The sequence below is a fragment of the Falco biarmicus genome, chromosome W (assembly GCF_023638135.1).
Source record: "Falco biarmicus isolate bFalBia1 chromosome W, bFalBia1.pri, whole genome shotgun sequence".
NCBI classification, from domain to species: Eukaryota; Metazoa; Chordata; class Aves; order Falconiformes; family Falconidae; genus Falco; species Falco biarmicus.
In genome coordinates, this window is record NC_079310.1 from 16,343,735 (window position 1) to 16,370,654 (window position 26,920).

Sequence of the window (26,920 nt, forward strand, 5' to 3'; positions counted from 1 at the left end):
TTCGTTACATCACTTGCTTTATTTGTTCGACAAGGAAAGGTTTTTGGCCAACCTGAAAACATATCAGACATAACTAATAAATATTGGTACTCCCCTTTTCTTGGGAGTTCGGAAAATCAGCTTGCCACTGTTGTCCTGTATAGTTTCCTTTACTAATGTTCCCTAGTTTTATTTTATTTGCTGTATTGGGATTATTGCGTAAACACATTTCACATTGCTGAGTCACCTGTTTTATTACAGTATACAAGTTTCGCCCTATCAATTTCTGATTTAGACTTTTTATATAGAGTATCAGCTCCCCAATGCGTCTTATTAATAATAGGGCTGTGGTCCATATTAAATTGGATGGTACCACTATACGACCATCCCTTAAATAAGTCCACTTATTTATCTTTATTTTATCATTCATGTCCTGAATTACCCTTAAGTTTTCTTTAGAATAGTTTGGCTCCTGATCTGTACTTACAGTTTGGATTTTATCGTCTGGTATTGAGGAGAATTCCTCCTTTCCTACCTCCTCTGTTACTCGTCTGGCCTCATGGTCGGCCAGGCGGTTTCCAATTTCCAAATCAGTGCCTCTATGGGCCACCTTATGTTCTTCCTTCCTGGATGACCCTCTTATAACAGAGGGGGCCATTCCTCACATCAAGGTCTGGCATGGCAATATGTTCCCACCGCTCAACGCCTACTGGGTTGCAGCCAACAGCGGAGCTCAAGATTCTTCTTGGTGGCAAACACAGAGGCCAACCCAGTCTTGCCCTTGACTATGGTAGGAGGCACCTGACCAACCTTATTCCTTGTACTTTGTTGTCAATGCAGAGTTTCATCTGCGCATCCCATAACAAGTCACCGTCATGGCAAAACACACAGTTTTACATCAGTAGAACTACTACAGAGTGTATTTTATTTCAGTTTTTCTGCCAATATCCCCAGAGCCTTGCTGACCAAGGGATATTGTTTTTATCTGAACGGGGCAACCCTCCCCCTTATCATTTTTACTGTAACAGGTAAAGCATTTTTCACCTTTTATTTTCAGATACACCTGGTTAAAAGTTCCTTTTCCTTCAGGGAGGTCCTCTTTTCCTCTTTTCTGTTGAATTAAAGATAATCTCAATATTTCAATTACTTGATCATTTTTAACTTTTAGTTTCATTTCTCCTTCTTTAAACATCTAGATGTTCTAATAAATCTCATCCCAACTGATATGGAGAAATAGTGTGAAATGGGGATAATGGACATGGATTGTGATTGTATGTGTCTGCTTAAGGAATGTGGGTATGGTGACTAGTCATGGGTGCGGTGACAACTACAGTTTTGAGGAGACGCCTGTCCCTCCTCCTCTAACAAAGGGGCTATTTAAAAGAGAATGAGAAAAGATGAGAGACATTCAAATGATATCTAGAGGGAGGGAGTGCTAAGTCTCCTTGCTGGAGAAGATTGGGTGGTCACAAGGACATGAATCACCTGAAGAAGATCAGATGGTCACAAGAACATGAATCACCTACAAACCTGCAAGACCACCACATTCCAGGAAACGGACTGATAAGCTAATTAACATACGAAGCGGGGTTTAGGTAACGAATATGTATAGGCGTTAATTGAATATTCATTTGTTCATTGTATAAATGTGAGATGGTTCGTCACTTCGGGTATGCACACTTGTGGAGGAGCGATCCCCCGTGCATCTGCGCGCAATAAACATACCTACTTTACAACTTTCGAGTTATAGAGTCTAACTCCGCACGTCCATTTGGCGAGCCAGGCAGGAGGATTTCTGCTCGGCTGAGGGACCAGCTGCGGAGCGGACGCTCCTAGGCGCGCCCCGGGAGATTTCCTCGGAGGAGCCTCCTCTTCTCAGCTGTTCCCCCGGGAGCAGAAGAGAAACCCCTGCATCCACGGATAAAACGGTATGTTTAGTAACGGGGCAGCTGGTGAGACGCACGGAGACGTCCGGCGCGCAGCGTAGTCCCCAGGAGGAAAGGTACCTTGGGAGGGGGTTTGCTGACCAAGGGGTGGCCGCTAGCGGTCTTGAGGGCAGATCGAGCAAACCCGAGGTTACTGCCATTCCTAAAAGCCCGGAGGCCTCGTGACGGAAAGCGGGGGGCGGGACGGAATAAGGCGGAATCTCACAGGAACAAGAGGGACCTCACAGCAAAAGTAAAAGGGAAACTTTTGCGTAGGAAAAAGAGGAAGCTAAAAACTTCCTTTAGGTTGTCTTAAGAATTGGGGAATTCCTGGAATGTAACAACTGAAATAGCGCTCTGTGTCTTGTTTGTTCTGTGTGTTGTCTTGTTATATGTTCAAAACTCGGAATTATGAAATGTATGTTGAAAAATATTAACATTCTGGTAATTCGTGGCAAATAGCGGAAAACTTAACACTCTGCTTAAGACCAGGAAAAATTGGTTTTTGTTTGTTGTTTGCTTTTTGGCAATTGTTCATTGAAATGCATACTTTGTGAACTGTTAGTGTTCTTAAAAGTTTGTACATAAGTGCACGGTACCGTATAACATACTGCTTGTGTGACTGCGGGCTGCCCGGAGAGTGTGAATGGTGTGATTGAGATGCGCATTTGATTTTCCGTGTATAGCTTAATTATTTTGACTAAGTGTGAGTGCAAGAGTGCTTGAGACAGGCGTTTGAGTGCAAAACGAGTAAGAAGCTCTATCCGCGTTTCCGACCTTGGGTGGCTAAGGCGGCCGGAGAAAAACAAAGTAATTAAAATTGCAAAATGGGAAATGGAAGGAGTAAGCCCTGTGAAAAATCACCCTTGGGTTGTATATTAAAACATTGGAGTGATATTGTAGGACATGGTGGTACCGAAAATAGAAGGAAATTGGTTAAATATTGTAATCAGTGGTGGCCTTTGTATAAATTGGAGAGTGATGCGAAATGGCCTCAGGAGGGAGGAACGTTAGATTATAACACTCTCCTGCAATTAATGTTGTTTCTGAGGAGAGAGGGAAAATGGGATGAAGTATCATATGCAGACATGTTCTTTGTCCTCCGGGACAAACCTGAGTGGCAAAAGGACTGCGGCTTAGTACCCCCTCGGGAACCTATGGTACTAGCACTAGAAAGAGAGGACAGGACGGAGCGTAAAGGAAAGCTGAAAAGATGTTGCTCAGCATGTAGTATTGGACAAAGGTGTATCAAATTAAATGGAGAACAAGAGCCCGAATTAAATGATTTATTTAATCCACCTTATAGAGTGGAGAGACAAGGTTCGGCCGGGGCTCCCAGTCCACCCCCAGGCGAACAAGAGGAAGAAATTCCACAAGTTATTTATAAAGAAAGCCAAACACCCGGTGCCACACAAGGAAACACAAAAACTTCCATTACGGCTCCAAATAGTCCGGTGTCTTCACGCACCAGACAGAAGTCTATTTTACAGGCCCCCCTCCGAGAAGCCATAAATCCGGACGGAGGAACAATGAAAATAAAAGTTCTGTTCACGGGCGCTGATCTGAGAGAATGGAAAGAGGCTGCCCGAGAATACCGTAATGATCCGATAAAGATGGCAGAGAATTTTAAATTTCTAATAAAACAGCACAATCCTGACTGGAGTGATATACAATTATTATTAGATTGTTTGACTGAAACTGAAAAACAATTAGTCATAAAAACAGCGGGGGATCTCGCAAAGGAACATTATAATATAAAGGGAGATAATTATAGAGAATGGTTTCCTTTGTTGGACCCGGAATGGGACCCAAACCGAGCCGCTGAAATGGGAAGATTACAGGCATACCAGGAATGGATATTCAGAGGAATGGAGAAAGCAATTCCTAGAACAATAAATTGGGCAGCGTTATATGAGGTCAGACAGGGCCCTTCTGAAACACCTTCAGAATTCTTAGACAGAATAAGAGATGCAATGCGCCGGCACACGTCTCTGGACCCAAATTCAGAGGTAGGCGCACAGCAACTAATATCCCTCTTTTTAGGACAATCACAAGGGGATATTAGGGTCAAGTTGCAAAAATTGAGACCTCCTGAAAATAGAGACTTGGAAAAATTAGTAGAGGAAGCATGGAGAATATTTAGTAATCGAGAAGAAGGTTACAAGCAGGACCAAAAGAAAATATTAGCAGTAGTAAGAGAAAATGAGAATCAAAAATCTAAAGTTAAATCAAGGCGTGGGCTGACACCCCTGGGTAGGAATCAGTGTGCAATTTGCAAAAGGACAGGACACTGGAAAAACGAATGCCCTGAACGCAGACATCAAGAAAACACTAAATGGCGCAATAATCAAGGGAAAACAATAGCTCACATGGAAGAAGAAAATTGACTAGCCGACCCATTAATAAAATTAAAATTAGGAGAAGAACAGGAGGAGGTGGAATTTTTAGTAGACACAGGAGCCACCTATTCGGTTTTGAACCAGGCTTTAATGCCTTTGGGAAATGATTATGTTTCAGTAAAAGGTGCAACTGGCCAAACTGAAAAGGCTTATTTTTGTAAACCTTTAAAATATAAGTTGGGAAAACAGATGGGGATCCATAAATTCCTATTTATGCCAAATTCCCCAAAGGCCCTTCTTGGTAGGGACTTATTAGAACAATTGGAGGCAACAATCAAATTTTAAAAAGGGGAAGTTACTCTGGAGGTAAATAATCATCAATACATACAGGTTATGAGCCTATCTCTGGCCAATACTCCTATAAAAAGGGAAATTGATACCAGAATTATTGATCAGGTATATCCCGGAGTATGGGCAATTGACATACCGGGACGCGCCAAGAATGCATCACCTGTAATAGTAAAATTGAAGGAAGGACAGAGTGCGGTAAGAATTAAACAATACCCACTGAAAAGGGAAGATAGGGAAGGAATTCGTCCAAACATAGAGCGATTCATAGAACTAAAACTACTAAAAGAATGTGAGTCAGAATTTAACACACCTATCCTCCCAGTTAAAAAACCTGATGGGTCTTATAGGATAGTTCAAGATTTAAGGGCCATTAACAAAATAACAGAGGATCTGTATCCTGTAGTAGCTAACCCCTATACCTTACTAACCACCCTGACACCTGACCTAGCTTGGTTCACAGTTTTAGACTTAAAAGATGCCTTCTTTTGCCTCCCTCTCCATGAAGCCAGCCAAAGAATTTTTGCTTTTGAATGGGAAAATCCCAGTAGCGGTCGAAAGACCCAGCTCACATGGACGGTGTTGCCACAGGGGTTTAAAAATAGCCCCACAATTTTTGGAAACCAATTAGCAAAGGATTTGGAGTTATGGGAACCACCGTCAGAAGAAGGGAAAGTGTTACAATATGTAGACGATCTTCTTATTGCAACCAGAACCGAAGAATCTTGTATTATTTGGACTGTGAGTCTGCTGAACTTTCTGGGACTACAAGGATATCGAGTTTCTAAGAAGAAGGCACAGGTGGTGTTACAACAGGTCACATACCTAGGGTACGAGATCAGTGCCGGACAACGGGTCCTGGGGAAGGCCTGAAAAGAAGCCATATGCCAAGCCCCCCGACCACGAACTGTAAAGGAACTGCAGACATTTCTGGGAATGACAGGATGGTGCCGGCTTTGGATATGTAATTATGGCTTGCTTGTTAAACCATTATATTCCCTGATAGCAGCTAATCAGAAGGATCTTCAGTGGGATGCTGAATCAGACAGAGCTTTCCATGAACTGAAGAAAGCCTTGATGTCGGCACCAGCACTAGGACTTCCTGATGTGAGTAAGCCATTTTTCCTATTTTCCCATGAGAAACAGGGAATGGCATTAGGAATACTGGCACAAGATTTGGGACCATACAGACGGGCAGTGGCATACTTCTCTAAACAGCTGGATGCCACTGCAAAAGAATGGCCTGGTTGCCTGAGAGCAGTAGCAGCCGTCATCCTAAACATCCAAGAGGCCCGGAAGTTTACCCTGGGCCAGAAAATGACTGTCTTAGTATCCCACACAGTGTCTGCAGTCCTTGAAACAAAAGGGGGGCATTGGCTCTCCCCACAGAGATTCCTAAAATACCAGGCCATAATGGTGGAACAAGATGATGTTGAGATCGTGACTACAAACATCGTCAATCCGGCCTCATTTCTTAATGGGAATATTGGAGAATCAGTCGATCATGACTGTCTAGAAACAATCGAAGCCACTTATTCTAGTCGGACAGATCTCAAGGATGTTCCTATTAATGGAGCTGAACATTGGTTTACGGATGGGAGCAGCTATATGCTGAATGGAAAGCGACATTCCGGATATGCTGTTACAACCTCTGAAGAAGTGATAGAATCGGGGCCGCTACCGGCTGACACTTCGGCACAGAAGGCTGAAATCATAGCCCTTACTCGAGCTCTGGAGAGAGCTCGGGGAAAACCTATAAATATTTGGACTGATTCTAAATATGCCTTTGGAGTGGTACATGCTCATGGAGCAATATGGAAAGAAAGGGGACTGTTAAACTCCCAAGGAAAAATCATCAAACATGCGGAAGAAATTTTGAAACTCCTAAATGCGGTCCAGCTTCCTGAAAGGGTGGCAATTATGCACATTAAGGCACACCAGAAAGTGAGCACAGAATTGGAAAGAGGAAATGAACTGGCGGACAGGGAAGCAAAACAGGCAGCCAGAAAAGCAATCAAGGTAGAGGGTGCGCTAATACCCGATGGACAAATATCTCTAGAAGGTAAACCAGACTATACTAAAGAAGATCGCAAACTGATTTCTGACCTAAAGGGATCATATAATGACGAAGGGTGGGCTATAATCTCACATGGGAGAATAGTGATTCCTTCCTACATGGTATGGTCAGCAGTCAGGGCAGTAGAAAAAGGCACTGGGGGGCAGAAGCTCTATATAAGGATCTCACTAAAAACATAATAGCACGAAATTTGTATACTACTATTAGACAAGTAACCCAACAATGTGATCTTTGTCTCCAGACTAATCCTAAGATTACCAAGGGGCCAAAGTTGGGAAAAATTGGGAGAGGAAATGTTCCTGGGCAACATTGGCAGATCGATTTCTCGGAACTTCCTAGAAAAGGGGGGTATCGATATTTATTGGTACTAACAGATACCTTTTCAGGTTGGCCAGAAGCCTTCCCGTGCCGAACTGCTAAAGCCCGGGAAGTGACCAAAATACTACTCCAAGAGATAATACCTAGGTTTGGAGTCCCAGCGGTAATGTCCTCGGATAGAGGACCACATTTTGTGTCCAGAATGGTGCAACAGATCAGCCACCATCTAGGAATAGATTGGCAATTACATACCCCATACCGACCACAATCGAGTGGCCAGGTGGAAAAGATGAATCATCTAATCAAACAACAGATTGTCAAGTTAGGCCAAGAAACAAATCTAACTTGGCCCCAGTCTTTGCCATTAGCTCTTACACGAATTCGAACTAGACCGAGAGCAAAAGAGGGGCTTAGCCCATTTGAAATTTTATATGGACGACCCTATGGGGTACAAAAGGGGATGTCCTCACAGACTGGTGAAGAAACAGTGACTTCCTATATGGTGGCACTAAACAAACAATTAATAAGAATTGAGAAGCATGTGATGGGAACACGCAGTAGGGGTCTGGATGGACCTGTTCACGATATACAACCAGGAGACTATGTATACGTTAAGTGTTTTGCAGATAAAACCCTGGAACCACAGTGGACCGGACCTTTTCAAGTCCTACTCACCACCTACACTGCAATCAAGGCTGAGGGACAGAATTCTTGGATTCACCATACCCGGATTAAGAAAGCCCCTGCAACTTCGTGGAAAGTAACCCCAGATAAAAAAGAACTGAAACTCAAATTTACTCGGACAAATGGGAACAATGTGGGTGGCAAGTAAGTGAACCTGAGCGGTTGCGGATGCACCATATGGGAAGGGCACCACAACAAACAATATAGAACAAAAGAGTCTGGGACTGAGCCAGTGGCCAGTCTTGCCCAACTTGTTATCAGTAAGCCCCAACTCAAACAAAGATATTTTTGATCAAAACAGATTTTATGTGTATATATGAGGAACGTTTAGATTCTTAAAATGATCAATAGTGGGTTTAAACCATTTGTGGTTTTTTGTACCCTCTCTCTTGCCTACAACCAAGAGCCTGATAACTGGCCTTGGAATCATGCCCAGAAAAAACACACTGGAATAATGGGAAAGGTGGACTCAAAGACAAAACTAGCTATGGTGTTTTTTTCTGAAAATGAGGTGTACCAAAGGAATCAATGGGATCGGGAGGATGTACACAAAGTCGACCGATTATGGGGAAAATTAGGAGATAGGATAAAAGTAGGGTGTCAAACATATAATGAAAAGGATAACACCAAGATTTCGGGAGACACCCTGATTAATGTCAGAAAGGTAGGTAAGGAATTTGCCCTTCTAAATACAACCATGTGCTTTAATTCACGGGAATGTTGGCACAATTTTACCTTAACCGAGCCCATCTTTATAATATGCCTAGGAAAGGAATCCCCAAGAACAGCTCTGACTTATAAGATCAAAATAACAATCATGCTAACCACTGTTCCTACCACCACCACAGTTACAACAACCCCATTAACGCTTGATCTTAAATTAACTAAACCAGATCCAAAAATTTATACAATTGGACCATATGTAATCAGAAATACAGGTCAGCAACAAATGTTGTTTAACCCAGAATGGTGTCTTAAAAGAATAGAGTTAAAAATACAAGTCAATGTTTCTGATGTTAAGCCATCCTGTTCCCCCTTCTTACGAACCTCTTATGAGGGATGGACAACTTGGTTAAGAAAAAGGGGAAATATTTATCGAAACAGAATAGTGAGAGATGTAACTGGAATGTTGGGAACAGGACTCGGAGTATTAAATTCCATAGACTCAGAGGTGATAATGAATAAACTAGCCGCCACCACGGCCGATCTATCAAAACTACAACAACCACTAAAATCTTCATTATTGGCATTAGGGGCGCACCAATGGTTGATATCGAAGGTACTCCCCAGGTGGGAACAAATAAACATGGAAGATCATCAACTCATCACTAAGGCATTAGGTGGTTTACAGGATGACGTCGCCCTGGCTCTAAGTTGTATCCAAGCCCAAATGTGGATGCAATCAATAGCTGCATCCATAATAAGAGAAGGAGAGGAAGGCATATTTCCTACGGAAATTCGAAAGATGGTTTGGGACAATGCTACGGAGGTAGAAAGAAAACTCCAGTCATGGTGGAATATGGTGAACTTTACCTACGACCCCAACACACACACCATCACAGCTTTTGTATTAACCATACATAATGCAGTAATAATTACCATACACCCCATTGTAGCCCTTGGAATTAACCATAATGGGGTGCTCCTATACCCTTTTGAACATAGAACATGGGCCAGAAAGATAGGTGACAAGTGGCAAACAGTAGATTTAGAATCTTGTATTATGCGAGAACAGCAGGGCTTCCTCTGTGAAAGCAATACTATCATGGCTCAGGATACTTGTTTAGATACAGATCAGAAAATATGTCATTTCGAGGCCCGACCAAATGCAAACTTGAAAACAGTAATTATATATGCAGGGAAGGGATGTGCGTGTTTGAGAACTAAGTGTAACACAATAACCATAGATGGGGAGGTAAAGGAGACTGCACAGTATTCAAATTATTGTATTTGTAATTTTACTACTATCACAGGATGCGATTTTAGTTACTCAGCCCCAGTAGTGTCTCATCAATTCTTAAAATCCAACTTTACCCTATCACAGATAATAATTCCTACCCCCATAGGACTAAATATAAGCAGTATAAAAGAACTATTAAAACATGCAGATTTACAACGTATACTGGAAGAAACCAAAGAAAAGGGACACGAAACTCTTCTTATGATCCATCATGATGTAGAGGGGATCAAGAAAGTTTTAAAAAGGTAGAACAGGATGGAAACCATAAGTGGTGGGATACTCTCTTTGGCTGGTCACCTTCTGCAACAGGAATTCTTAACACTATGGTACACCCCATTGTGATCTTATTGATCAGTTTAGGAATTTCCTTAATACTTACCATTATGTTATATTTGTGGGTTTGGAGAATGTTTAAAAGGGTAACACTTATGTATGATGCTTTATATCATTCGGGAAGACTGCTTAAGTAAAAGAATTTACTTAATTTAATAGAAAAGAGGGGATGATATGGAGAAATAGTGTGAAATGGGGATAATGGACATCGATTGTGATTGTATATGTCTGCTTAAGGAATGTGGGTATGGTGACTAGTCATGGGTGCGGTGACAACTACAGTTTTGAGGAGACGCCTGCCCCTCCTCCTCTAACAAAGGGGCTATTTAAAAGAGAATGAGAAAAGATGAGAGACATTCAAATGCTATCCAGAGGGAGGGAGTGCTAAGTCTCCTTGCTGGAGAAGATTGGGTGGTCACAAGAACATGAATCACCAACAAACCTGCAAGACCACCACATTCCAGGAAACGGACTGATAAGCTAATTAACATACGAAGCGGGGTTTAGGTAACGAATATGTATAGGCGTTAATTGAATATTCATTTGTTCATTGTATAAATGTGAGATGGTTCGTCACTTCGGGTATGCACGCTTGTGGAGGAGCGATCCCCCGTGCATCTGCGCGCAATAAACATACCTACTTTACAACTTTCGAGTTATAGAGTCTAATTCCGCACGTCACCAACAAAGATTTTGGTGAATTTGGCATTCTTATTTGTTTTCTTAGTTTGTACTTTAAAGGCTTCAGGATGTTTTCCTGGTGGCCAGCAGCTCCCACAACTGTAACATTTTTTTTTTGCTGAAGTTTTAATCATGCTTACCTAGTAACTCGAACCTTTATCTAGTCCTATTAGATCATCCTGACAAATCTTTCATAACCAACTTTCAAACATCTAAATTTCCCATCAGAGATTCACCTTTATTCTCCTCATACCCATTCCCTGCCCTAGAGGGGCCGTTACCGGTCCTGTTGTACTGCAAATGCTGCAGCAATTGGGGTGACATTGTCAGGTCCTTCTGCTCAATTGTCAGCAATAGCAACTCCCTCCTCCTTACCAGCAGAAGGGTTCGGGCAGGAGATGCTCTTCCTGCTCTTCAGGTTACACAAGCCTGCCTCTTCAACAGCACTTCTGTTTTAACTCTTTCTTACCCTGAATTCAAATCTGCTCCTTGTTGCTTTAAGTCTGTGTTCTTACATATCATGCTTTTGCAGGCAAACAGCAAACACCCTGCCATGTGTCCAGCAGGACTCAGCCGCACCTTCGAGGGGGTACGGGGGTTTGTACAAACTCACCCCAATACTTTAACACTTTCACAAGGTCTTTGAACAACGCCCCCCCTCGCCTCAGGTTTTACATACATTAGTGCAAGTTCTTATCTTACAACGTGATTCATTCTGGTTGCTCCACAGAAGGAACCGCAACCTGAACTTTTTAACACAAAAATTTCAACAAGAACATCTTTCTAGTTTAGGTCTCAGGTTTTTTTTCCCTATCCTTTTCTAGAGCCATCATCAAAGATCAGGTGATGTTAATCCCGCACTCTTTCTAGTGCTAGTACCATAGGATCCCGAGGGGGGTACTAATCCACAGTCCTTTTGCCACTCGGGTTTGTCCCGGAGGACGAAGAACATGTCTGCATATGATACTTCGTCCCATTTTCCTTCTCTTCTCAGACACAACATTGATTGCAGGAGAGTGTTATAATCTAACGTTCCTCCCTCCTGAGGCCATTTCGCATCACTCCCCAATTTATACAAAGGCCACCACCGATTACAATATTTAACCAATTTCCTTCTATTTTCGGTACCACCATGTCCTACGATATCGCTCCAATGTTTTAATATACAACCCAAGGGCGATTTTTCACAGGGCTTACTCCTTCCATTTCCCATTTTGCAATTTTAATTACTTTGTTTTTCTCCGGCCGCCTTAGCCACCCAAGGTCGGAAACGCGGATAGAGCTTCTTACTCGTTTTGCACTCAAACGCCTGTCTCAAGCACTTTTGCACTCACACTTAGTCAAAATAATTAAGCTATACACGGAAAATCAAAATGCGCATCTCAATCACACCATTCACACTCTCCGGGCAGCCCGCAGTCACACAAGCAGTATGTTATACGGTACCGTGCACTTATGTACAACTTTTAGGAACACTAACAGTTCACAAAGTATGCATTTCAATGGACAATTGCCAAAAAAAAACCAAACAACAAACAAAAACCAATTTTTCCTGGTCTTAAGCAGAGTGTTAAGTTTTCCGCTATTTGCCACGAATTACCAGAATATTAATATTTTTCAACATACATTTCATAACTCCGAGTTTTGAACATATAACAAGACAACACACAGAACAAACAAGACACAGAGCGCTATTTCAGTTGTTACATTCCAGGAATTCCCCAATTCTTAAGACAACCTAAAGGAAGTTTTTAGCTTCCTCTTTTTCCTACGCAAAAGTTTCCCTTTTACTTTTGCTGTGAGGTCCCTCTTGTTCCTGTGAGATTCCGCCTTATTCCGTCCCGCCCCCCGCTTTCCGTCACGAGGCCTCCGGGCTTTTAGGAATGGCAGTAACCTCGGGTTTGCTCGATCTGCCCTCAAGACCGCTAGCGGCCACCCCTTGGTCAGCAAACCCCCTCCCAAGGTACCTTTCCTCCTGGGGACTATGCTGTGCGCCGGACGTCTCCGTGCGTCTCACCAGCCGCCCCTGTTACTAAACATACCGTTTTATCCGTGGACCCAGGGTTTTCTCTTCTGCTCCCGGGGGAACAGCTGAGAAGAGGAGGCTCCTCCGAGGAAATCTCCCGGGGCGCGCCTAGGAGCGTCCGCTCCGCAGCTGGTCCCTCAGCCTAGCAGAAATCCTCCTGGCTGGCTCGCCAAAACTGACGTGCGGAAAGCAGACTCCACAATCTGTAAGATTGTAAAGTAGGTATGTTTATTCAGCGCTGGGCAGCACGGGGGGTAGTCCCGCCAAAAACCGTGCGCGCCCGACTCGAAAACTTTCTCTATTTTTATAGGGCAACTCATTGCATATTCATAATATGTTGCAATACGCCTATACATATGCATTACCTATCCCCGCTTCGTATTAAAATTAGTTCTGCGAGTCATTTCCATATTTTTCTCTCGACTGAGTTTGCGCAGTGTCCCCTGGTGGTGGTCGTCGGGGGTCCTGAGGATGAAGGCAGGCGAGTCTTCCGCTAGCTGCCCCCACACCTGGCCCAGGCTCAGTAACGTCCTGGTCTTTGTCCAAACCGCAGAACCGGCTTTGGCTTGTTCTTGCAAGGTTGTAATTATTCTCTGGACTTATATGGTCATAAAGCTGGACTTATATGGTCATAAAGCCCTTTACTCCCGTATACCTTATCACAGCACCCAAGCAAACCATGTAAAATTTGGCAAACAGCTAAGCAGACTATCATAGTCGTTTAAACTTTACCCTAAACAGCTAAGCAGACTAGCATAGTCGTTAAATTTTACCCTATCTCTTAACCCCCCCCGCCCTCTCTCTCACATGGGAGTAACAAAATCTTAAATAATTCATAAAGATTTGGGAAGTTAAAAACTTCCTTTAGGTTGTCTTAAGATTTGGGGAATTCCTAGAATGTAACAACTGAAATAGCGCTCTGTGTCTTGTTCTATGTGTTGTCTTGTTACATGTTCAAAACTTGGAGTTATGAAATGTATGTTGAAAAAAAAAATATTCTGGCAATTCTAGGCAAATAGCTGAAAACTTAACACTCTGCTTAAGACCAGAAAAAATTTAGAATCTGTTTTTTGGCAATTGTTCATTGAAATGCATACTTTGTGTGATAACGCAAACTGTCAGCGTTACTAGAGGTGTATGTAAAGCGCACGGTACCTTGTAACATACTGCCTGTGTGACTGTGGGCTGCCCGGAGAGTGTGAAGTGTGTGAGTGTCACTGCAAAGCGAGTGGGGAGTCCCGATCTGCGTGTCCGTGTTCCCCGGGAGGGGCCAGCCAGAGAGGGACGGAGCGATTGAAAAATCAATTTACAAAGTGTTTGAATGCATAATTAGAAATTAGAGCGGGAGACTGTGGACAAAACGTTAGAGCTAACATCATTTGGAAAAAGCACGAATTAACCTCTGCCCTTAGTGTTGTAGGTGCTGTCTGTATACTCGAACAAAGGGTGGCAAGTGTCCAAGAGACCAAGAAATACAGCTAAATAACTAATATATTGTAGACAAATATGTCAGACTTATTAGGAAAATGGGGGGCAAACCGAGCCAAAAAATAAATACCATAATACCCCTGGGATGTATTTTGAAGCATTGGAAAGAATTTGGCGGAATTTCTGGAGGAAATTTGAACAAAAAAGACATTTTTAAAATATTGTCAGAATTGGTGGCCTTTGTATACATTAGGTGATGGTGAAAGATGGCCACCTGAAGGAAGTCTTATATTACAACACAATTTTACAGCTTATGTTGTTTCTTCGGAGAGAACAAGAGTGGGATGAAACAATGTGTGCAGATATGTTTGTGTGGCAGAAAGAGTGCGGGATTAACATCACCTGATCTTTGATTATGGCTCTAGAAAAGGATAGGGAAAAAAAACCTGAGACCTAAACTAGAAAGATGTTCTTGTTGAAATTTTTGTGTTAAAAAGCTCAGGTTGTGGTTCCTTCTGTGGAGCAACCAGAATGAAACACATTGTAAGATAAAAACTTGCACTAATGTATGTAAAACCTGAGGCGGGGGGGGGTGGGGGGGGTGGGGTGGAGAATCAAAGACCTTGTGAAAGTGTTAAAGTATTGGGGTGAGTTTGTACAAACCCCCGTACCCCCTCGAAGGTGCGGCTGAGTCCTGCTGGACACATGGCAGGGTGTTTGCTGTTTGCCGGCAAAGGCATGATATGTAAGAACACAGACTTAAAGCAACAAGGAGCAGATTTGAATTCAGGGTAAGAAAGAGTTAAAACAGAAGTGCCGTTGCAGAGGCAGGCTTGTGTAACCTGAAGAGCAGGAAGAGCATCTCCTGCCCGAATCCTTCTGCTGGTAAGGAGGAGGGGGTTGCTGTTGCTGACAATTGAGCAGAAGGACCTGACCATGTCACCCCAATTGCTGCAGCATTTGCAGTACAACAGGACCGGTAACGGCCCCTCTAGGGCAGGGAATGGGTATGAGGAGAATAAAGGTGAATCTTTGATGGGAAATTTAGATGTTTGAAAGTTGGTTATGAAAGATTTGTCAGGATGATCTAATAGGACTAGATAAAGGTTCGAGTTACTAGGTAAGCGTGATTATAGAAAAGTTGATAGAAGGAACAGGGAACGTGTACAGAAGGTAAGAGAAGAAGAGCTGGGTCCTGCTAAACTGGTAGAGGAGATGAGGCAGAGAAAGGAGGAATGTCAGGCAGAAGTGAAAGAGGGAATCCCTCTCCTATGGGATCGGATCACTGTGCATATTGTAGGGAAAGTGGGCACTGGAAGCGAGATTGCCCTAAGCTAAAGAACCAGCAAGGGGTTCTGGTGAACTAGGGACTAGGAAAAATGAGGTGGAATTTTAGTGAATACAAAACCAACTTATTTGTTAAACTTCAGCAAAAAAAAAAACAAAATAAATTTGTTACAGTTGTGGGAGCTGCTGGCCACAGGAAAACATCCTGAAACCTTTAAAGTACAAACTAAGAAAACAAATAAGAATGCCAAATTCACCAAAATCTTTGTTGGGATGAGATTTATTAGAACATCTAGACGTTTAAAGAAGGAGAAATGAAACTAAAAGTTAAAAATGATCAAGTAATTGAAATATTGAGATTATCTTTAATTCAACAGAAAAGAGGAAAAGAGGACCTCCCTGAAGTAAAAGGAACTTTTAACCAGGTGTATCTGAAAATAAATTCCAGGAAAGGTGAAAAATGCTTTACCTGTTACAGTAAAAATGATAAGGGCGAGTTCTGCCCAGTTCGGATAAAAACAATATCCCTTGGCCAGCAAGGCTTTGGGGGATATTGGCAGAAAAACTGAAATAAAATACACTCTCTAGTAGTTCTACTAATGTAAATCTGTGTGTTTTGCCATGACAGTGACTTGTTATGGGATGCGCAGATGAAACTCTGCATTGACAACAAGGTACAAGGAATAAGGTTGGTCAGGTGCCTCCTACCATAGTCAAGGGCAAGACTGGGTTGGCCTCTGTGTTTGCCACCAAGAAGAATCTTGAGCTCTGCTGTTGGCTGCAACCCAGTAGGTGTTGAGCGGTGGGAACATATGCCATGCCAGACCTTGATGTGAGGAATGGCCCCCTCTGTTATAAGAGGGTCATCCAGGAAGAAAGAACATAAGATGGCCCATTGAGGCACTGATTTGGAAATTGGAAACCGCCTGGCCGACCATGAGGCCAGATGAGTAACAGAGGAGGTAGGAAAGGAGGAATTCTCCTTAATACCAGACGATAAAATCCAAACTGTAAGTACAGATCAGGAGCCAAACTATTCTAAAGAAAACTTAAGGGTAATTCAGGACATGAATGATAAAATAAAGATAAATAAGTGGACATATTTAAGGGATGGTTGTATAGTGGTACCATCCAATTTAATATGGACCACAGCCCTATTATTAATAAGACGCATTGGGGAGCTGATACTCTATATAAAAAGTCTAAATCAGAAATTGATAGGGCGAAACTTGTATACTGTAATAAAACAGGTGACTCAGCAATGTGAAATGTGTTTACGCAATAATCCCAATACAGCAAATAAAATAAAACTAGGGAACATTAGTAAAGGAAACTATACAGGACAACAGTGGCAAGCTGATTTTCCGAACTCCCAAGAAAAGGGGAGTACCAATATTTATTAGTTATGTCTGATATGTTTTCAGGTTGGCCAAAAACCTTTCCTTGTCGAACAAATAAAGCAAGTGATGTAACGAAGGGATTGTTAAATGAAACTATCCCCCACTTTGGGGTTCCGGCAACAATCTCTTCCAATAGAGACTCACACTTTTGTGCCAAAATAGTACAACAAGTGAGTACTGTATTGGGAATAGATTGGCAATTACATACTCCTTATTACTTCAATGTTCTGTTTGGTGCTGTCGAAGTATGATCAGAGAGCATGATGATCAGAAAGCATAATGATCAGAGAGCATAATGATAGTTTTTAGAACAGGGGGGATTGAATAATGAGCTACGTACAGTGAGTGATGAATGGTATACTACTTTTTTAGAAAATGATATATAATTATCCAAAGTTGGGAGGTGTTCAAGGACCCTTATTGTCAACATGATGAATACACCAAGTCCCTTAGTGTCAGCACCACGGATCTACTAGACACAAGGTCCTTGGATTTGTTATCTTTATAGGGGCCTAAGTTTCTGCTGTGTATATAATGCTACCTAAACAAGGAATTTGAATCATGCTCATTAGTCTATCAAGGAACAGAGTCTGCGCAGAAACAAGAAGGTAAAAAAAGGTTCACTGGAGGAAGACTCCTGATCTTCATCCTGAAGACCCCCAGACGACCACTCCTCAAGGACATTGCGCAGGATCGAAATATGTAAATGAATTCCCGGAATTGTAATGAATATGTAAATGATTTCCTGATGGAAACCATAATTGGTGGGATACTCTCTTTGGCTGGTCACCTTCTGCAAAAGGATTTCTTAATGCTATGGTACACCCCATTGTGATCTTATTGATCAGTTTAGGAATTTCCTTAATACTAACCATTATGTTATATTTGTGGGTTTGGAGAATGATTAAAAGGGTAACACTTATGTATGATGCTTTATATCATCCGGGAAGACTGCTTAAGTAAAAGAATTTACTTAGTTTGATAGAAAAGGGGGGATTGATATGGAGAAATAGTGTGAAATGGGGACAATGGACATCGATCGTGATTGTATATGTCTGCTCAAGGAATGTGGGTATGGTGACTGGTCATGGGTGTGGTGTCTGGTCACATAGGCACACAGCTTTGAGTAGATGCCTACCCTTCTTCCTCTAACAAAGGGGCTATTTATAAAAAGGGTGAGAAAAGGATGAGAGACATTCCAATGGTATCTAGAGGGAGGGAGTGCTAAGTCTTCTTGCTGGAGAAGATCAGATGGTCACAAGGACATGAATCACCTGCAAACCTGCAAGACCACCACATTCCAGGCAAAGGACTGATAAGCTAATTAACATATGAAGCGAGAGTAAGCAGGGTTTAGGTAACTGATATGTATAGGCGTTAATTGAATATTCATTTGTTTTATTGTATAAATGTGAGTTGGTTCCTCACTTTAGTAATGCACGCTTGTGGAGGAGCGATCCCCGTGCATCTGCGTGCAATAAACATACCTACTTTATAACTTTCGAGTTATAGAGTTTAATTCTGTAAGTCAACAGCATGTTAGTAAGGGTATTGTCCAAATGCCTCTTAAACACTGACAGGCATGGGGCATCAACCACCTCCCTAGGAAGCCTGTTTCAGTGTTTGACCACCCTCTCCGTAAAGAAATGCTTCCTAGTGTTAAGCTTGAACCTCCCCTGGTGCAGCTTTGAACCATTCTCATGTGTCCTGTCGCTGGATCCCAAGGAGAAGAGATCACCACCAGGAACCCATGGAGAGCAATGAGGTCACCCTTCAGCCTCCTTTTCTCCAAACTAGACAAAGCCAGAGTCTTTAGTCACTCCTCATAGGACATGCCTTCCAGCCCTTTGCTCAGTTTTGTTGCCCTCCTCTGGATGCATTCAAGGACCTTCGCATCCTTCTTAAATTGTGGGTCCCAGAACTATACACAATACTCAAGGTGAGGCTGCACCAACACTAAATACAGTGGGATAATTGCCTCTCTTGACTGGCTGGTTATACTGTGTTCGATGCACCCCAGAATGTGGTTCACCCTCTTGGCTGCCAGGGCACATTGCTGACTCATATTGAACCTGTCATCAACTAGACACTCTTCTTCCAATTTATAATTGTGTCCGATGTTACTCCATCCCAGGGTGCAGAATGCAGAATTTGGACTTGTAAAATTTCATGTCACTGATGATTGCCCAGTGCTCCAATCTACACAGATCCCTCCTCCAAGGCCTTTTGTCCCTTGAGAGTCAACAGCACCTCCCAGTTGTGGATCATCAGCAAACTTGCGAATGGTGCATTCAACTCCTGCATCCATAGCATTGATAAAAATATTGAACTGGCCCTAGACTGAGCCCTGAGGAACACTGCTGGTGACCAGTTGCCAGTCAGAAGTAGCCCCATTCACTACTATCCTTTGAGCCCTGCCACTGAGACAGTTCTTCACCCAGCGCACCATGTACCTGCACATCCCACAGCTGGACAACTTGTCCAGAAGGATGCTGTGAGGGACAATATCAAAAGCCTTACTAAAATCCAGAAAACCCACATCCACTGCCTTCCCTTCATACACTAGTGATTTAAAGAATCAGTCACCAATATTCGAGTGAGCGGAGGTTATCTTTATTCCGCAGAGCTGGGTGCATGGGACATCACTCCACCGAAGTCATGCACACCAAGGGAACCTTTCAGCCCCCTCTTTATACAAGTCACTCATGTCTATTCATTAACTTTCCGGGAACTCATTAACATATCTCCCACCTGGACAATTAGTACATTCCCATTCAAGGACCTAGTATATCTTCAAGTTAACAACATTAACATATCTCTCGTGCCTGGACAGCTAGCACACTCCCTATGTCACCCATTCAAGGATTTAGTGCATCCTCAAGTCAACAATAAGGGTCTCCTCAGATAAACATGAGCACACGTTCCTTAAATAAATCATATATGGCCCATTATTCACTAGGCAGGTGACCTTATCATAGAAGAATATCAAATTAGTTAAACAGGACTTTCCCTTTGTGAATCCATGTTGACTTGTGGAATCAGACTCCACAATCTATCAGATTGTAAAGTAGGTATGTTTATTCAGCACTGGACAGTGGGGGAGGGGGGGGTAGTCCCAGAACAAATTGCTTCAATTTATACAATCAAATGTTTCATATACATAAGATTTCCAAATACACCTATACATATTCATAACCTAGCCCCGCTTCATATTAGAATTAGTTCCAAGAAGTCATTTCCATAAGTCCCTCCCAACTGCGCTTGTGTAGTGTCTCTTGGTGGTGGTCGTGGTGTTCGTGGGGATGAAGGCTTGGTAGTCTCCCTTGCTCTGAACTTTATACCTTCTCTCTTTGTGCAGACTCAGTTGTTCCTTGGTCTTTGTCCAAACTATAGAGTTGGTTTTAGCTAGTTCTCATTAGGAACTGTCCTTCAGGAGGAACTGTAGACTCCTTGCTTCAGTTAATTTACACAATAGTTAGTAAAACAAAGCATTATTTATCAACAGCAATCTAGGTAATCGTTAAGCAATTAGATCTATTAAAATTTCTTTAATCCCTTCCCTCAGTGTTGACTGTGCCTGATGATTGCACCACTGGAATAAGAGACACTGGCACTCCAGGCAAGCAACCACTCCATGTGCTGCCCCCCCCCCCCCCCCCCCCCCCAGTTCCTTGCTGGAAACAGATGCAATTTGTCCTGTATCTTTGGCAGGTAAACGAAAAGCAAGGGAAAAGGCAGACAGTCATCTGTCCTTTACCCTTTCCTTGCATCTAATACAAACTACCAGTGTAACAAATAAGTAGTTTTTTGGTTGTTCTTAATTCTATTATGTCCTGAAATGTTTTTTTCTGTAAAATTAATTTTGAATACACAACTATTGTAACACTGAGCTCAAGTTAGGTAAACTTAATACTGCATTAACAGCCACTCTAAGGAAAGAGAGGTGCATATTCATGAAAAGATGAAAATTACTGAAGTGAGGACATCTGAAAATCCACATTAGTCTTTTAAATGTGACAATAATAGTATAAGGCTACATCATATTCTGTTTAAAGTATAAGATATCAGCAGTTAAAAATCCTCTAGGAATTAATTCAGCTTTGTACAACAAAAAGTTAAAATGAATAATTTAGTCTAATCTAAGCCCCAAGTAGCCATTCTCCAACTTGTAAATACAACTATTATGAAGAAAAAAACCTAAAAACCCAACCTATCTTTTAGCTTTTTTATTTTAGTTAAGAAAGAAAAAAAGGTAAGAAATCAGGGAAATTTAACAATCATTTAAGAATAATCAGATTAAATTCAAACTAAGAGGTTTTTTTTGTTTTTTTAACGTTCAACTAAAGGCAACTTTAAAGCAGTATTTCTATATATGGAACAGATTCTTCCTTGTTAATGAGGTGGAATAAGTTCTTTCTGTTTCATAATGGGTACATGCACACAACTGGAAATACTTTTCTAGATACGGAAATTGACTTTACAAACAGCTACATTTTTATTATCCTTTATTCATACAGCCAAACCCCAGTGAAACAGAAGACTACTATTGTGTCTTTCAAGGAATTCCATTAACTGTGGCACACGGTATATATGTATGAATGTTGTTTGTATCAAATTTTGATGTCTGCAAAGCTTTTAAAAGTTAGCTGGATTTTTGTTTGTCCCCAGGAAATAAACAGATACTAAAGAATAATTATTAAAATCTTCTTTTGCTGTATAAGACATTTTATGTAAGACTATAACTCTTGTTAGTAACTGTTATTACTATTAGACTGCACTGCTATTTAGACTAGATGGTCTCAGCCAATGTCATGGGCTTCACTGGACTAACGAACATTTTAAAGAAAAGGTAGGCATTCCTCACATCTGCAGTCCAAGCATATGAAAAGATTTTTCCTGGTCTATATACTGTCAGTTTGTCTACTAACTAGAGCTTTTGCTTGTGATGAGTTTTTTCCCAGAAATATCCTGAACTGATCTCAGATGACATTAAAATTGTTTGGCAACATGTGATAATTTTTTCTGATAAATATATGGTCTGTTCAGAATTCAGCAATAGTTAAGAATCTTCTTTTATATGTACACAGACTGGACAAAGTTTCCCGCTCCTTTTAATTGTTTTAAAGATCTTCCCTTTATATATATTTATTTGTTTAACTAACTTTTCTAAATCTTGCTGTTGAGCATTCCCTGACTGCTGAATACTGGCAACTGTTTACCTCTTAAACAGATAAGCAAAAGAACTCCAGGAATATATGTGTTATTTGAATTCTTCTCTCCCTGAGTTATGAATATTTTATTGTCCTTATATTTTAGAGGATTCATTTCCTCAAAAATGTGCTACTATTTTACTTATAAGGAAAATTATTGCAGGAATTGTCAAAAAAAATACTCATTTTTTTTATTAAGTGCTGAATGTACTCTGACTGGTGTCTCAAGAGTTGTGCATATGTTTGTCTCAGCCAAACCAAACAAAAATGCCCAACATAAGGGTCATATAATAAAGCTGTGAATAAGAACAAGCTCTTAACTTATAACACTGCACAGTTTGCATAGACATATCGAAAGTCCATCTGTTACATATGGGGATCACAAATATGATTTTATATGGTACATATCAAATATACATGCTGGAGAAGACCACAGGTTCAAAGGAGTGAGACAAATATTCACTAAAGGCATATGCTTGGCTTGACTTTGTTATATTTTGTCATATTCTATCCTTAAATTTGCCTTACAGCGATGAATCTGTTTTTAACATATGCTCAATTAGCTCTTTTAACTCTGTGTCGTGGTTTAACCCCAGCTGGCAACCAAGCACCATGCAGCCACTTGCTCATTCCCCCTCACTCAGATTGATGGTGATGTGCGGAATTAAACTTTATAACTCAGGATACGTTATAAAGCAGGTATGTTTACTTCACCGGAGGGCATCAGGGTGATAATTCCAAAAGCACCTGCTGCCCCGACTTCTTTGTGCATGTGTGATTTAAAGTATACATTCATACATATTCAATAGATGCCCGAGAATAGGTTGGGTTAGAATAATTATCTACGGAGAAGTCATTAACAGAAGTTTCCTGCCATTTGCATTTGCACACTGTCTCCTGGTGGTGGTCATGGCGGTCATCTCCAGTTTCTTCAAAACCAAAAAACAGGACAGATCAGATCACATACCAGTGTCTTCTTATCAGCACACAGAGCATCCCAGGTCCATCTCATCAGTACATGCAGGACGGGGCCTGAAAATCAGGACCATAAGTAACAATCAGTTAGCTGAAAGGAATGTGCTCGAGCTTGTAGGCCACAAACCCTGGGAGGACAAGGAATGTGAATAGATAACAATCAACAGGATGAGTCATGCAGAGAAAAGATAAGGGAATGAGGAACAGATGGCACCAAGGAGAAGTAGCACCTTGTTGTTAATCGATGACTGTAAACATTTACTTAAAGTGTCCTTTGTTTGTAGTTAACCACCAATCAGGGATTGCCTAGTATGTAATGCTTAGCTTAACCAATCTGTTTAAAGCGCACAGGTTCTGAAAACATGTATAAACTCGTGATTGTGTACAATAAATCGACATCGTGCTTGCATCAAGCTATGTCCCGCCTCTTCATTTGCCGCAAGTACAAAGGAAAAAAAAGACAAATCCAATTTTCCTATCTCAAGGCACAGATGTTCACATACCAGTGTCTTCATATCAGCACAGGAGCATCCCAGGTCCATCTTATCAGTACAAAGGGCCCAAGGACCAGGCCTAACTTGCAAAGTCATACTGTGAAGCTCCTCTTTGTACATACAGTGAGAGTTTTAATTATTCTAAGTTTTCGATATCCTATTAATCTAGTTATTTCTAAGCTTTTTATCAATGGAGAGGAGAATCGGAAAAGGAATGTAAAAGTCAAGGGTTGAGATAAGAACAATTTAATAATTTAAACAGAATAAAGAGGTAAGAACAACAACAATAACAATAATACTAACAATAATAATAATAACAAAATGGAAAGGTGGAGAAAAAGGGTAAAGCAAAAGCTGCACACGCAACCAAGCAAAGCAAGGAATTCATTCACCACTTCCCATGGACAGGCAGGTGTTCGGCCATCCCCAGGAAAGCAGGGCTCCATCATGCGTAATGGTTACTCGGGAAGACAAAGGCCATAATGTTGGATGTTCCCTCACCTTCCTTCTTCTTCCCCCAATTTATATACTCAGCATGATGTCATATGGTATGGAATACCTCTTTGGCTAGTTTGGGTCACCTGTCCTGGCTGTGTCCCCTCCCAATTTCCTGTGCCCCTCCAGCCCTCTGGCTGGCAGGGCCCAAGGAACTGAAAAGTCCTTTATTTGCTATAAACATTACCCAGCAACAACTAAAACCATCAGTGTCCTATCAACATTGTTCTCACATCATAGCCAAAACATAGCACTGCACCAGCTACTAAGAAGAAAATTAACTCTATCCCACCTGAAACCGGGACACTGCCAATAAACACTTTTGCTATTGAAACCTGGACTTCATATTGCTACTCTTGAAGACTCTTTTTAATTGATTCATACTGATTTTTCTTCCCTTTATTTCTTTAAATACCTCAGAGAACGTTTCATTAAGACCTTCTGTTCTCTCCCTTACATATCCTAGAACCACTTGAATAGCCACACTGGGTCCATTTGGCTCAGAACTCAATTTCCAGCACTGGCCAAGAAGTCTACCATTTATTTGGAATAAATCCCAATGATAAAGCCAGTAAAGTCCTACAGATTAAATTTCAAAAATCATGTTGCAAAAAAGTTATATTGTTCTGACAGAAAAATTATTTAAGGGCATAAAATAGCTGATAAATCTAAGCAATTAAAAAAATCAAGAGTTATTATTAAATCCTGTCTCTAACCATAGATAGTGTCACTGTATATAATGTTACTCATTAAAAAACATTAATGACTGTTTTGTCAATTGACAGGGTCAATAGAGATCACACAGACACCAATACAGAGATTAACCTTAATTTATTGTTTGTTCCAAGTTAATACAGAAAATAAGGCAATATACACATACAAAAGGATTAGGTTACAATGATTCAAACAACAAAATAGATAAGCAAGGTAATGCACCTAATCATTACTAGTTAAGGTTAGCTATAGTGATTAAGAAAGATACATCACCAATTGTCCTAATACATTACCATTATCCAGATCCACAATTGCCAGGAAGCCCCTGTTGCAGCAAGGATTTGGAGACCCTGTCCTGGCAATTGGGAAGTCCTATGCAGGGCATCCCCTCATAGGTTAGATCTCCAAAATCACTGCAAGAGGGCCCAGATTTTATATAGTTGAACAAGCACCTTTCATAATTTTGAAGGTGGGAACATCTGGAGTAACTTCCCTCCTGTTGGATTTCATCCCAAGCCAGGCCAGGGATCAGGGAGGAGCCCAAAAGAGGTGTTTTTAACTATTGCAATTTTAACAAAAGGTCTGGTCAAACCGTCTGGGACATGTCACAAGATAAGCTAATTTCAAGTACGGAAGTATCTGGAGGGTCTTGTGACATGCTCCCAGATGAGGATTGACATGCAGAATTAAACTCTGCAGGTATGTTTATTGAGCCGGGTGCAAGAGGGATCCCTCCTCCTAACTTGCACACTTAGTTGTACTCACAATACATATTTATACAGTGAAATTGGTCAGTTCTGCCCAAAGTCTACACCTACTAACTAATTATTGGTTAGTTGCTTTCTCGCTTCAATTTGTTATAAACGATAACAATTAAAACCATTTTATTTTGGGTTCAATCGATTTAGGTTGAGAAACAATAAACAAAAAAACAGCGCTGGGTGTGCGGAGAACTCAATTAGCTCCACCACAGGCACACCTGAGTCCTAAAAGCAGCATCTTTTATACCAGCATCTTGACCAATCTCTTCTCGCGGGATATTCATCCTGCTCTTTCTCCATTGGGTCGTTAGGGTACACCTTCTCCTTCTATTGGGTCTTCTTTGGCGCGCTTTTGAGAGTCTCAGGGTCTTTGTCTCCTTTGGTGGGCTTTCCCTGGCATGCTTTCTTTGTCTCCTTTGGGGCTTTTCTAAGTAGCTTTTCTAAGTAGCGACTGCCTCGGGGGAAGGGGGAGTTTTTACCTTGTCTTAAAGGAGAAGCACATGCTCCTATTCATTACAATTGTGATACAGGTTATAATGGTCACAAACTATTTTAGATTTACACAGAGTACAACAACTACACTTATCACACTATATTCTATTTTGACATGAATCATGACTGTGTTTATCACAATATCCACCTTTTGTTTTTGTTTATCTCATTGATTCATGTCTTAGTTTCCAATTCAATAATAGCTTTTCATGTTGTAGTCATTCCTTATTTCTGGTTGCATAATCTGTATTGCTGATAGTATCAATCAAATAAAACATTGAATTAAACAGGGGATAAGCAACAACCCCCCAAATATTCCCAGGAGCATAATACTCACTTCGGTAACTCAATTACGTACAACAATTGGTAAAATAGTTACTACTCTTTGTTATATTTTTGACAAGTTTTACAAACACATTTTTATCAACTGTGGGAACTTCATATTTGACTCCCATTTTCATCTCATGATAAAACAAGCTAGATAACAAATGATGTTTTTTTATCTTCTCCTTTCTTTATCCATCCCTCTGTTTACTCAATATAAAGTTGGAAGTATAAAGGGTGTCCACACCTTCTCACAGGGTTCCAATCTGGACTCATATCAAGAGAGGTCCGGTCAGGATCATAATGCTCAGCGGTCACCGTCCCAGGAGTTGCAGCCCTCAGCAGACCTTGTCAGATGCAGCACCGATTGCCTCTGGTCTTGCCCTCTCCAGTTTTTACCAAGGTGTGCCTTCTTTTTAAGACTTCCAACACAACCAACACCAAGAGAGGTCTTGGAAAATCGGGGAAAAGTGGGTTCCATCAGCTACTAAAGATAACATCGGTTCTCTTGGACTTTAAATTTTTTTGTAAATTATATTAGATTTTTTACCCTTTTACGGAAGTCAATATGAATTTCCCCAGCCGTTACATCAAGTTCTTTTAAAGGTAAGTTTGGTATCCCCAGGTTCAGTTACGACTCTCCATTCCTTTATTGGTCCCTTTACCCTTG

The 26,920-nt window shown here is 41.3% G+C and overlaps 1 protein-coding gene across 1 annotated transcript; it reads left to right on the forward strand.

The window, feature by feature from the left end:
- The first annotated feature begins 3,061 nt into the window (after positions 1 to 3,061).
- On the forward strand, positions 3,062 to 8,352 carry LOC130141907 (uncharacterized). The gene is given in 3 exon segments (XM_056323203.1): positions 3,062 to 4,157; positions 4,296 to 6,800; positions 6,851 to 8,352. Coding segments are annotated over 3 exon segments (4,569 nt in total). The 3' UTR covers positions 7,819 to 8,352.
- The last annotated feature ends 18,568 nt before the right edge of the window (positions 8,353 to 26,920 follow it).